Source organism: Serinus canaria, chromosome 13 (genome assembly GCF_022539315.1).
Source record: "Serinus canaria isolate serCan28SL12 chromosome 13, serCan2020, whole genome shotgun sequence".
In the NCBI taxonomy this organism is placed as follows: domain Eukaryota; kingdom Metazoa; phylum Chordata; class Aves; order Passeriformes; family Fringillidae; genus Serinus; species Serinus canaria.
In genome coordinates, this window is record NC_066327.1 from 18,015,176 (window position 1) to 18,028,571 (window position 13,396).

Below are 13,396 nucleotides of genomic sequence, written 5' to 3' on the forward strand. Positions count from 1 at the left end.
GATCAAATACCAGCCAAAGGTATGAGCCTCAAGGATGGCCCACATAGCTGCAACCTGGGCCTCATATGATCACCATAAACCCTGCCTGGGGCAGGCTGATGTGCTGTCGTGTGCCAGGGACAGACTCACACCAGGCCTGCCCACGGCTTGTCCTAGGACAGTTTGTAACTCCCTTGCATTGTCCTATCATTTATTGTCTTGTAGCTGAAGATACCTTGCAGCTGTCCCAGAGAAACACCCAGAGCATTCTGGACCCAATATCTGGTGCAGAGTTCTTGTTATTGTCAAAAAAAGGATCCCTTGGATGACCATGCTCCCATGTGTACACAGGAGATGGCAGAATCAGACATAACTGATGTTATGACACCTAGGCTTACCATTCTGAGCTGTATCTGTACAGAATGCAGGTTTTCTTGCACAGTCTTCATTCCATCAGCAAAGTACTCCTGGTTTACTCCAGCAGGTGTTCAGGCTGGGAGCTCGTGCAGGAGCTCTTCTACACCCCTACTGATCCAACTCTCATTACCAGCAGTTTCCCTGAAATACATTTCTAATTTTATTAGAGATTTTTAGAAAAGTGAATGCCTCCTAGTCTGGTCACTGAGCAACTGCTGAGTTGCACATCATTTGGTGTAAGGGATGTTTGTATAGGCAAATGAGCTGCACACCACAGCCTTATCCAGAGAGGATCCTCAAAGTCCTTCTGAGCTGAGCTCATCCCCCAGGCCCTGTAGCACACATCCATTTTATATTGCGTATCTATTATCTTTAATGCTAAATTAGTGTATTGTAATATTAAATGCTCCTTCCATTTTTTTTTTCAGTCAAAGGAAACAAGACTGCTTGGCTCAAGTTCTTTGCTTTACTCATTATTTAAAGATTATTGTGCAAGGGAAATTAATTCTCTAATATTTGAACTCTCTAAAAGTAGATAACTAAATCTAGATCCAAATTTCTGTGTTTCGGACCCACTTAATGTCTAAGAACACTTTAAAGATATGAACTGCATTTCTTGGGGACTGGATCTTGCAAAAGATAATGTCTGGGATTTTTTTAGTGAAGAATACATTAATGTACTGGGCTATTCTGTAACAACCTGATATTCTTTAGCTTAGATTTCTTGAGTGCAAAAAGGATGAGAGAGGTATAAATACCTGGCTACAAGTTTGCGCTTCCAAATGTGCTTCCCATTTACTTTCTAATATTTTCTTGACAATTTTCTTCCCAAAGGGCTGTTCGGCAGAGCACACAGCTCCCTGTGCCTCGGACCGGAGGTGCCGAGCATTTTGTCTCTATGACATCAACTGCCACAAAGTACCGACGTGCATTGCTGACCCACTCCTCAAAATGAAATGATTCTATGATTTCAAATTCATTATAGGCAGAGAAATAGCAAAGATTGGATGGGGAGGTTGGCAAATCCAGAATCTGAGCCTGTCAAGGGCCGAAGGTGTGGCGCTGACCCCCGCAAACAGAAGCGGGAGCCAGCTGCAGCCCTACAGCCGGTCACCGCCGTTACGGCTCTGGGGTTACGGTCACTTCCAAGAGTTACGTTCACGTCCCTGAGCTTCTACTGAGACTTCCCAAACCGCTCCGTCCGTCCGTCCGTCCGTCCGTCCGTCCGTCCGGCCCGGCGACCCCGCGCTGCCCTCTGGCGGCACACGCGGGGAGCGGCCCCCGGCCCCGCCCCGGCCCCTCCTGATCCCCGCCCCAGCCCCGCCCCAGGCCCCTCCTCAGCCCCGGCCCCGCCCCGGCCCGTCCTGATCCCCGCCTCAGCCCCGCCCCAGCCCCGCCCCAGGCCCCTCCTCAGCCCCGGCCCCGCCCCGGCCCGTCCTGATCCCCGCCTCAGCCCCGCCCAGCCCCCCAGCCCCCCTCAGCCCGCCCCGCCCGGCCCTCCTGATCCCGCCTCAGCCCGCCCCAGCCCCCCCTCAGCCCGCCCGCCCCGCCCCGCCCCGGCCCCTCCTGATCCCCGCCCCAGCCCCGCCCCAGCCCCCCCCTCAGCCCCGGCCCCGCCCCGGCCCCCCTCAGCCCCGGGCCCGGCGGACGACAGCGACTGGTCGTTTTTGTATTTCATACTGCGGCAGGAGTCTTCAAGAGCTCCCAGACCGTGCGCCGCGGACTCCAGAATGGCAGCAGCTTGTTGTTACGTTTTGGTTTCTGCATAGGCCTGGCAAACAGCTGTAAATTCAGCCTTGGCCCTCGCTGGGACCGCTCCCTGCCGTCCCTTTTCCTAGCGATCGCGCCAGGATCTCGCTCACTCTTTAATCGGTGTGCTCCCCACCCCTTGCTGTGTCCCAGCGCCCCGCGACCGAGCGTGTGCCTCCGTAGCTCGGCTTGAACGTGATTCCTCTGAACCAGCTCCAGGTATGCTGAATATCTCCGTGAATGTAAAGTGTTGTTTGATTTTTTTAAAAATGCTGCTGTTTTATTTTTTATACAAACTAAAACACCAGAGGTCATTGAATCCTATATTAAATACATAAATTAAAAAATAACCATTCATAAAACTTTACATACAATAAGGATTCTCTCCTACACGTTAATACATATAGTACAGGTACATGTCCAGTGTTTATCAAAGGGTCATTCTGCCAAGTAATTTACAATTTTGTTCTGGAATAGACACCAAAAAATCTGGAACAAAAAGTATATATAAAACCACAGAGGTGCTGATGTGAGAGAGGGCAGGGGAAGAGAAAACCCTTTGGATCACCAGCAGATGTCTGTTGTCTGAGCCCTGCTCATGTCAGGAGAGCCTGGCCTGGAAAGTCCTCATGGGATGCCATAGCATTGAAAGCTTTGGGTTTCAGAGGATGTTTCCCACTGAGATAATGGTAGACGGCTGAAGATTAACAACACCTCAAAAAATTTTTCCATTGTCCTCCAGGCACATCAGTAAGAGAGGATGGACCTGTGAGCCAGGCTGGTAACACTGCAAGAAGTACCATTTCCTTACTGCAACCCCAACTGCCTAAATCCATCTCACATAACCAGGCCCTCACCTGAAGTGCTTAAATTCAAAAAATAGTCTTCAAAGTCTCATAAGTTGGTCATTGTCAAATTGTGGTCAAGCTGATTTGTACTGCCTGCTGTGGCTCACCTCCTGATTTGGCAGGATAGATAGCCTGGAGTGCTGCCACTCCAGAACAGCCTTGAAAGGATGCACAGGAGGGATCCAGGGCTGTATTTGCTGTCCTCAAAGGCTGCAGTAAATTGATTTTTATTTTCGTTGTTGGTTTTGGGGAGGGGAGGTTGGCTGCAGTGACTAATCTGAGGGAGGATTCTCAATCCTTTGCTGCAATGAACATCAGGAACAGCAGAAAGCCCAGGATTAACAGTCCAAGGAAAGTGAAGGGTCCAGAAAAAAAGAATCAAAAAATTAGCTGCCCATGAAATGTGAACCTAAACCTGGAGGAATGTACCAGCTGTGGCAGCTAAACAATCTTGATTTAGTTCCCCATGCCTAGATTAAAGTATACTTTCGTAAGCTACAGCAATAATTTCTATATACAATAGGGAATTGGTAAGTATATGCATATATATGTATATATATGTACATATACATATAGATACATGTGTGTATATATATATATATATATATATATACAAACATGAAACTCATTTTGATCTAGCTGAGAGCAGAAAGTTTGTATTAACTTACATCAGCAGGTGTGTTTTAGGCATGGTATGTGTTATGCTGCAAGGAGAGTAAAGCAGCGGTGGTTCAGCTCCTTGGAGGGAAGAACAATCTTTGAAAATTTGCAGACCCCAGTCTGCTGCAGTCAGACTACCAGCCCCCATCCCACCCAGAACCCTTGGGATTGCAATACCTGCATGCATATATAAACACACAGGAATAAGTGAGGGCAAATTAGACAAAAAATAGAAATTTAGTAAGATAGCATGACTTAGGAAGTCTAAATAATGAAGCCTGCCACAAGACCAGTTAGGTATGTTGTGAAAGTGTGTACTTCTAACTGTGCTGTAAACCTTCTGTACGACTGCCTGAAATAAATGTTTCTAGGGTTTTTTTTTAAACCAAACTAGCAGTGGAAGTTATTGCACCATCACTGTAACCAAGAGCTGCTAATTCTTCTGCAAGAACTCAGTGCTTTAACTGCCAGCCCTAACACCAAGGAAACCCACCTGAAGGTGTGAAATTACTTGATGCTGCAACAGAGCAGAAAAGAGTGAGGTGGGAAGAAGGGACAACCAGCGAGAAAGCTCCTTCTGTAGCTAACAAGCTGCTGTTAAACTGCTCAGTGATCTCCAGCTGTCACAGGAATGGGACCACTCTTCCAGGGCCCAACTCCAGAGCTCCAGGGCTGAACAGCTAGCTCATGGAAAGCACATGTAAATTTGGGTCAACCTTATCCACAGAGTCTTCTGCTAGGGAAAAGGAATTTGAACAAAAAGCACGCAATGTGCCTGCAGTCGTGTAACGTATCTACCTACAACCATATTTCTTAAAAAATGAACCAGCATACATACAGCTTGGTGCCAGAACTCAGTAAACCCTTCGGCTCAACCAGAGTGTTTCAAAAAGATGTGGTCATTCTATAATTTAAATTAATTTTAAGGAGCAAGAAAAAAAAAATCACTTGCTACTAACTTCTAATCTTCCATGGAAGGTTTAGCACCATCTCATGGCACTCAAGAAATAAAGATGTTAGCAGTCTTTGTGGAGAAACTGAGCCCAGAATTGCAATGCAGTTAGTCAAATGGACATTGCTGATTAAAAGCTATTCTGGCCAAAAAAAAAAAAAAAAAAGTATCTGTGAGGGGCAGGCATCCTTGATACTAGAGGAACTTCCTCCCTTCTATGGCTAAGGAACTGCTTTTGATGTGCTGAGTTGCTCTGGCAAGTGAAGTGACCTCACTGCTTTGCTGCTTTGTCTGTAAAAGTAAACAGGCAACAAAAGGAGAAGATCTTCGAAAAACTCTTTGAAAGCTCTTGATGTGCACAAGATGCTGGTACGTGTGATCCCTGCTTTGAAGCTGTAAGTAATGCACAAGCTGTATTCTGGCCCTTAATTTCTAGTTTCTAGTACAGAAATCCATTTCTTCCAGTTAAATTAAGGCTCCATTGCAGACGACAGAGCCTGGCCACAGGAATCCAAAGTCCGAACAGGCAGGATTCCATTCCCCAGGAAATATAACCAGAGGCACTGAGAAGTGTACTGTCAGCCCATCAGTGAGAAAGGGAGGATGGGTGCAGCTGGCTGCACTCCTTCCCTCAGCACAGGACTCTCACAGTGATTGCTGTGGGCATTATGCTCCTCAGGGAGTACTCTTCTCAAAGACTGCTGGGGTGCATGGACCTTCATTCCTGACAAAGTATTGGGTGCATAGACCTATGACCTCAGGGAGGCACCACTGCTGGGTTCCAGGCTTCATGATCACAGAGGTAAGTAATGCTTTCAGATGAACACTACTTTTAGTTACTCTTAACTGTGGAAAAATCTAAACAGACTAGCAATATTTCTTATCTGTAATAAGGTTGTGTTCACAATGTTTTTCCCCATTTTTGGTCTATGTGTCATTGATCAGGAAGCCAACAAAGTCAGTTGACAAGCTGAACCAAAACATTTTTTCCAAGCTGGGACAAAGCAGTTGGAAGCTGATGCTTTGTGAATCATGTCACATGGATAAGGGGATTAGCTTTCCTCCCTGCCCTATCCTCCAACATTTCTTTTCTTTCTCAGAAGCTACTCTAAAGGTCCAATTCAGTGGTTACTCTATAGTGAAACCAAGTATAGTCATTATTATCTCAATGGCAGTCTTTAAAGAGTATGAAAAGTATCTGATAATAGACAGGCTCTTCTTCTTGGAGGGATGGTGAAGAGAGATAAGGCTTCAACTCCACTGGAAACCCTCCTTATGCCATTCACCTCTTCTTCCATTCCTTGGCCAAGGCAGGTGGTGCTGTGTAACGATCTCAAGCACAAAACATGGTGACCTGTCCTGCCCATCCTGCAGTAACACAGACTGGGTTTTTTTTTTTCCTTTCTTCCTTCCACACTGCAGCTGTCATTTGTTCCTGAGGTTAAAACCAAAGAGGGAGAGCAGGAGTCCCTGCAGCAAGAAAGCCACATACTTCAATTCGAGCACTTTGTTGTCAGCATCTCTTGAGTTTCTCCTGCTCTCATCTGTTCATTTTTGATCCATTTGTCAGATGACAGGGTGACATTTAAATGATTGCCCTGCACAGCAGGAATAGATTTTTCTATTGTAACTTTGGTTCCGTGCCCAAGACACACTGACTTGATCAGCTGAAAGTGGTTCCTTCCCTTTAAGTTCTTCCTAGGTGATGTAGGTTGTCAGTTTTCTTCCCCTTTTGTAATTTTCAACATACAGGATTTTGTTAGATGCAGCATATATAATAGCTTTAGACAGGAATTGTCAGGTAACAAATTTTGAGTGATGGCTTTAAAATACAAGGTGGTTGCAGTCTTGGCTACAGGTTGTTCATTTTTATACTTTTGAAAATAGTTGTAAACAATATTCTCTTCATCAAGGGGTGGAAGCATATGCCTTTATAAGGACTTATCTGTGTGGTCGGGCACTCTAAAAGTTAAAAAACAAAAAAGAACATCTGTATCAGATAAGGTATGAGCTTGTAAGTTCCTCTACCTACCTATCCCAGATTTGCCAAGATACAATCAATCTATCAATCAGGAAGCTGAAAAGGCTAGTTCTTGTAGCTATCAGTATGAAACTGGTTTTGTCTGCATGAAAAGCACTTGTGAGAATTCTGTGTAGTTTGATAAGCTTGTCCATTTAAACCTCACAAAGTGCACCTGTGGTGCATAAAAGTCCCATGAGCACGTTCACATGAGTAGTATGCATAAGTTTCAATGACTTTTGAACCAATGCTGCCTACAATTCACCCATAACAAAAGCCATGGCAGCAGGCAATATCCTTGGGTATCAGAGCAAGCCCAGAATTTTGGCTAATGCAGCACTGAGGCAAACAGAAACTGCTGATGTGTTCTGAGAAAGCCCACCCTACCTATAGAAAATAACTTTGGTTCTCAGGTTTGAGACCAGGGAAAAAAGGGCATATTTTCTCTTTGTTATCTCAGCATTCAAGCTGACATAGTAAAATTCACTGGGTGCAAAATCCACGCAGACCACACTTCCTTATGTGATCACAAATAAGTGAATACGTATGTTCACAAGCACAGAGAAAATGCAGGTAGGAAAATCCCATTGAACCAGGAATTAGAGAGCTTCTGGTCTGGATACTGTATCTGCTGCACATGGCTTCCTTCATTTGCACATTCTTGTCCTTTGTAATTTCAGTACAGCAGTGAGTCAAGTGTTCACTCTGGGTGAGAAGGAAACCAGAAAGTATAATCTGTGACCACACTGTGGGTTTCTCTCTCCTGGTTAAAAGATTAGTGAAGGATAAAGTGCACCAAGGAATGAACAACCAAAGACTTTTCACCATCAAGTGGCTCCCTAGGATGAGCTGGGCTTTTTGTTTGTTTTGTCAGGGATCTGTATGAAGTTCTATATGATAAGGCTAAGACAGTTCACTTGCATCCAGTGGAAGTAAAGCAATTTTGCAATATATATATAGCATATTATACATATGATAAAATATACAGCTCAATAGTTGTAAGAAGAAATGCTGATGGCACACTCCCCATGCCGTGCTCACCTTTGCTGAATTAAATCACCTGGGTAGGCAGGTGTTTTTTAACGCGAATGGGCAACACAAATCAATGTTAGTTATTCTCTCCAATTCCATGTATTCCAGCCTTGGAAAATCTGACTTTGCTAAAATCCCTCTCCATCTTGCCAACACCATTCACAAATTGCTTGTGTCTGGAGATTTCCCCTGAGGTACTGAGGGGAGAGGATCCCATAGAGGAAAATGCAGGGTGAAGGCAGGGGATGAGGAGCTTACCATTACCTTGTTTTTGAGGAACTGCTACAAGACTTGATGCTTTGCACCTGTGGAGTGACTGGCCTTGGTAAAACACTCTACAGGTATCATGCGTGCTTTGATGCTGGGCCTGCTGCAGCTGTCTTTACAGTTCAAGGGAGTTCACAGCACTGCAGATCCTCTGGAAAAGCATTGAGTTTATATATCCCCCACACACACCTCACCCGTAAGATGTTTCCACCTCCATAGTTAATGTCGATTCTCTAAATCACTGTATCTCCACCACTGTCATGGCTCTTTTCCTCCGTCACTCAGCTTACCGTAATCTGTCTTGTTGATCCCTACCTGATGTTCATAAAGCCAAATATGTAAAAACAGGATGGGAAAGGCAAAAGAACCCTTCATCTCCTGGGTGGTCCTAGGAGTGCCACAACTGCCTAGCAGGCTTTATGGGGCTGTAACCCACATTCCAGCTTTGCTGATGCTTCTCATCTTCTCTACGGGGAACCAGACCCCTGTATGCTCCAGGGACCAGCCATTATGGAGCAACAGTGACTTCAATGAGTGAAACTCATCTTGGCATAGTAGTTAGAGCAGCATTCCTGGGCTCAACAAAGTGATCTCGAAGGGATTTACACCTGCTAAACCTCAGATGTTATGTAAAACAAGAGGAAAATCCGTTGAAGGAGATTGGGCCAGAATGGGGGGTGGAGGGTGGGGAGAGAAAGGGCGTGGGGAGGGAAGTGAATTCTTGACACAGTCCCTAAGGGATCCATGTAAATTCCCCTGCAATGACATCAGTCAATTGTGCAGCTGGAACAGTCGTGTCAGCCTTAAAGACAGCACAGAAATGTTTATGTTGTTTTGAGTTTTAGTCCTGTTCAATGAACATGACAGCAAGGTGTACATCAGCTCCAAGAAGATTGAGAGCTGAACAGGACCCAGCAGCTCATGGAGGCAGGATGACTCCAACTGAAAAATAGCAAACCTCCTAGAACTTAGGAAAAACATGGAGTTCTGACCTCAAGCATCTCATTAGCTTTTCTAACCAGCCAATACCTGCCCTCAAATTAGGCCAAAAGGACATAAGTGTTATCAGCAAATGGTATTAGGAGATTGGTATTGGTAATACTAGGACTTACAAGCTTCTCACCAATTCTGTAGCTGTACTAGAAGAGGCAAATACTCACTAGAGAACCACTGCCATACCCACGCTGGTGGAAAACGTAGGTGCAAACTGTATATATAGAAAATTCTGGACCTCTTATTTCCCAAGTTTCTCTCATATGCTGCACAAGGACTTTATTTTAGTTATGTCAGGAACCGAAAAAGGACAACGGTACAGGCAAATGGAAAAAATTCATGCAGGCAGGTTCTCACAAATGTCACTACAAGTTCCTGTGATTTTTCAAGGTGCACCTTAAATCCAAAATTTTTTTTTATTTGGCATCTTCCTTTAGGTTGACTGCTTGTTCTAGACTCATGATTCTGTGGTACAGCAAAAGACACAGTCATATAAAGTTATTTGCTACTACTGTGTACTGTGAAAATCTTGGCTTCTTAAAATTCTTCTGTCCATAATTTGGTCACTTCGGAAGAATTTCTAATTTTTTTTCTCCATTATGAATAAGCAAGAAACTGTGAAGTCAAACTTTCACCAGTCAAAGACACCTAAAACATCTCACAGCCATACCAGGCTGTACCATGGTTCTCAGAAATCCTGCAGTAGGAACACAATTAAGTATGCAGTCATAACTTAATGTATTTCATAATCACTGGATCAAGGCAGTAGTTTTAAACAGCAGTAACTTGATAATGATACTGACTCTTGTTTACAAGAGCTGTGATCACTGATCTGCCTGCCCACATTTCTCCTAATTCTTCTCTATAGGTTGTTCCCCGTTCAAGCCAACCTCCATGTATAGTGCTGCCTCAGCCCATGGAAACATTCATTTTGAGGTCTGGCTGAACACAGTGGATTCCAGTTGATGTGGATAATTCTGAGAGTTGTCTCTGCATCAGGACAAAACTGCAAATGAAAGCTTTGATCTAGCTGAAATGAAACACAAAGTAGGGGCTTTTCCTTAAAGGGAAAAAAAAAGGAAAACCCACCAAACAGGACCCATGCCACTTAATTATATCAATACCTTGAATTGTATCTGGAAACAAAGAATGAGCTGGTACAAATGGTGGAAGGGCATGGCAGAACATCTTTCACACAACTGTATCTCAGCTTGTCTCCAGTGGAGAGCAGAGGAATTATTCATTGACACAGCTGAAGCCAGAGCCAAGAGAGACTGAGAAATTTAATGGTATGGGTCTGACCCCAAATCAGAAAATTATGCTGTCATTACATGTTCTTGAGACTTCACCATTATGTTTTCTATGCTACGTTCTACTTTTGCTATTCTGGATCAAAAGAAAAATTGTCCTAGCACAGTATCCTTGTTCTGGAAGTGGTTAGCCACAGATAAAAATGGGACCATTATAGTTCTCTGATTTATTTCCCCATCTTCACATTACCTTTTGAATTCTGAAATTTCAGCTGCTAAGCATACTGTGACAGACTTCTTTACAACCTGTATCCTTAACTATGAATTTTTATTTCTTTAAGCTTATCACATGGTAATTTTTTGTATTAGACAGTGAACAATAGCAAGCTGTCTGTCCATCCATCCATTCTATGACAAATTTTTTAGACCTCTCCAATACCTCCTTTTAGCAGTGCCACTTCCTGAGCCAGGCAAATCCTTCAATTTCTCTGTCTCTCCCTTCCTGTCTCTCAGCAGTTGGTCATTCTTCCTTGTCCTTCTTTGTATTTTTCCTGCTGCTGGACACAGAGCTCTACCTGTTTTAAAATTCTGATCTCCTTCCTGAGTGTTAGTTCAGAGTGTGTTTACAGTTGAGGTTATTTTAACTCTTTTCCATCTGCATCCCTTTGTAAACATCAACAATAAATTTCCCCTGCAATTCCCTCGGCTTTTCAATACTGTGAAATTCCTTGTTAGCTTTTATTTTTACAATCATGAATAGCACAATATCACCAGCAGCTCAGCAGTACAACAACCCCCTTCCGTGAACTATTGCAAATTGACAACAACCTGCTGCATTCGCTGACTCCAAACATCCACAAGAACACACAAGGATGTGATCCTCCCATCTGTGCAGGAAGTGCTAGCTTTGAGGAAATAAATAAAACAGTCTTACCTTTCCAAGAGGCACATTGACATCAAGGCCAAAGAATAAAGGCAAGAGAGAAGAACAAGAACAGAAATAGAAACTGCAGAAGAAAAAAAAGACTGTGTAAAAATGAAAGGTAATGGCATTGTAAGCATCAGAATTATTTGTGCACTCTGTAGAACAGTTAGAATATTTATTAATTCAGAAAACACTGTTATTTCCCTCATTACTTCTGTAAGTACCACACCACCTCCCAGGCTTAGAAAACAGATCCAAATAATTTTGGTGATGGATTACCACTGGCACCATATTGAAAGCCTGAGGTGCAACTGTCACATCATGATAGCCCATGGGTTGACAAGTCATAAAGCTGGATAACAAAAATAGCATGCATAGTATTTTTAAGCATGTTAAAAGACAGTGGCTGCAATCCATGCTAGAAATAGCCTGGATATATAAATACATAAGTATAAACTTATATATATGTACACATGTATGTTTATAGGTAGCTACACACACACCCATATCAAACACCCACCATTACATGTTTAATAATGTAATGTAGTATTTTAAGATTAAAGTCTGTATCTACTGACACAAACTGAAAATAAAGGACAGTGGACCACCACCTACAGGTGCAGCTGACTGAGCAGAACGAAAAGGTCATATAGTTCAAGAGAACTGGATGACTACTTTCAAAACAAAGTTAGTCAGTATGCTTCAAAGGATAACAGAACCAACCTTTTCCTCCAGATCCTTAATTTGTCTCTTTTGGATGTCAGTTTTATCTTCTAAATCTCGGATCCTCTGAAAATCAGAAAAGAAAGCATATACACTAAATTCTCAGTAAATCTATCCCACTGAACAAGTAGCTTAATGTTCCAAAGGCCAAAAGCCTAGAAATCAACAAATCCGTTTCTGTGGCAGGGACAATCTTGTGTCATACTGTGACTCCATCCACTCATCCCGCCAAACCACAGCTTAGTACTATGTGTGCAACTGCTCAAAATATGATCTTGCATATATGTAACTGGATCCTTAAATGCTAGAAATTAGTATCAATGATTGATCTGTTTTCACATTATTTATTTATTAATTCTCTGTTAAACAGATCAAAAGTGTAAGATCGTGCTTATGATCTTTAGAATTCTATCATGATTCATTAATATTTTTTGCAGTTTGATGTGTCAAAAGAGGATTAAAGTGTTATTATTAGAGCCAAAATGATAAATGTATAAAATACTATGAACGTATTGATTCTGTGGTGAGTGACTTACATGTAACTTATAGACAAGGTGTGTATTTTTAGCAAAGCTAGGTACTTTAAAAAAATTATGTAGCATGACTTTTGCCTGCTTGGGAGAAGAGATTCCCCAGAACAGAACTTCTAAGCACAAGAAATGAGGCCTTGAATCTCAGTATCTTTTTTTAAATTTAGTCAGGTCATAGGACAGCTGTCTAGAAATACAGAAATACAAAGAGGCAAAGCAGGAAACACCTGAAGGCCTGAGCACCTGGGAACAGGTGACCTGTCTTCCTCAATGTGTGGAGATGAGATAACTAGCTTATGGCAGCATTCAAATTCTGTGGAACCACAAAATCACAGAATGAGTCACTTTGGAAGGGACCACGGTAGTTCACCTGGTCCCACCTCCCTGCTCAAGCAGTGTCATCCTAGAGCACATGGCACAGGATTGCATCCAGATGGCCCTAGAATATCTCCAGGGAGGGAAACGATACATCCTCCCTAGGTAATCTGCTCAGTGATTGGTTACTCGCACAATGAAGAAATTCTTTTTAATATTCAGGTGGAACATCTTGTACAACAGTTTCTGCCCACAGCCTCCTATCCTATTGCTTGGATACTCCTTCCTTTGCCTCTCAGCCGCTTCCAACTGAGGCTGGCTCAGAGTCGTTCTGAGAAGCCAAAACTGCTGTGGCAGTGTCCCTCAGGGCAGTATCCCTTGGGGCAGCTGGCATGTTTAAAATCAAGAAGGTTCTTATGTGGCCAAGGCCTGGCAACAAAAGGTAAAGTCTCAAGTGCCCAACTCAGGATTAGGCAAGACTGTGAGAACTGAGTCTTCCTGTGAACCAAATCATCCTGACCACTGGGGATGTGCTTCTTCTTTTACTCCCATAAACGTCTGAGTCAGATCTGTTTCAGGTGCAGCTTTCATGTTATTCAATGTGCTGTGACAGTTTGCCATTTTGCTCTGTGACCTCACAGCTTGCAGAGCAGCAAACATCAATCTTTTAAGGTAAAATGCAGTACCTTATCTCAGCAGTGAAAAGTACAAATGCCCACTTGGGAGGGACAAGTAC

At 43.3% G+C, this 13,396-nt stretch overlaps 1 protein-coding gene across 5 annotated transcripts in view; it reads right to left on the reverse strand.

The window, feature by feature from the left end:
* Window positions 1-2,398: 2,398 nt before the first annotated feature.
* JAKMIP2 (janus kinase and microtubule interacting protein 2) overlaps window positions 2,399-13,396 on the reverse strand; it is a 36,854-nt gene continuing 25,856 nt past the window's right edge. Inside the window, exons 20-22 of one of the 5 annotated variants that reach the window (XR_003944976.2) lie at window positions 11,816-11,881; window positions 7,922-11,174; window positions 2,399-6,567 (exon numbers count right to left, since the gene is read on the reverse strand). Coding sequence is in view for 4 of the 5 variants with exons in the window: in XM_030229169.2 (XP_030085029.2) it covers window positions 11,124-11,174; window positions 11,816-11,881 (117 nt within the window). In the remaining variant the exon portion in view is untranslated. Of the gene's footprint in view, window positions 11,175-11,815; window positions 11,882-13,396 lie in introns of all 5 variants that reach the window. The other 4 variants (XM_030229169.2, XM_050979614.1, XM_050979613.1 and 1 more) reach the window with 4 other exon arrangements.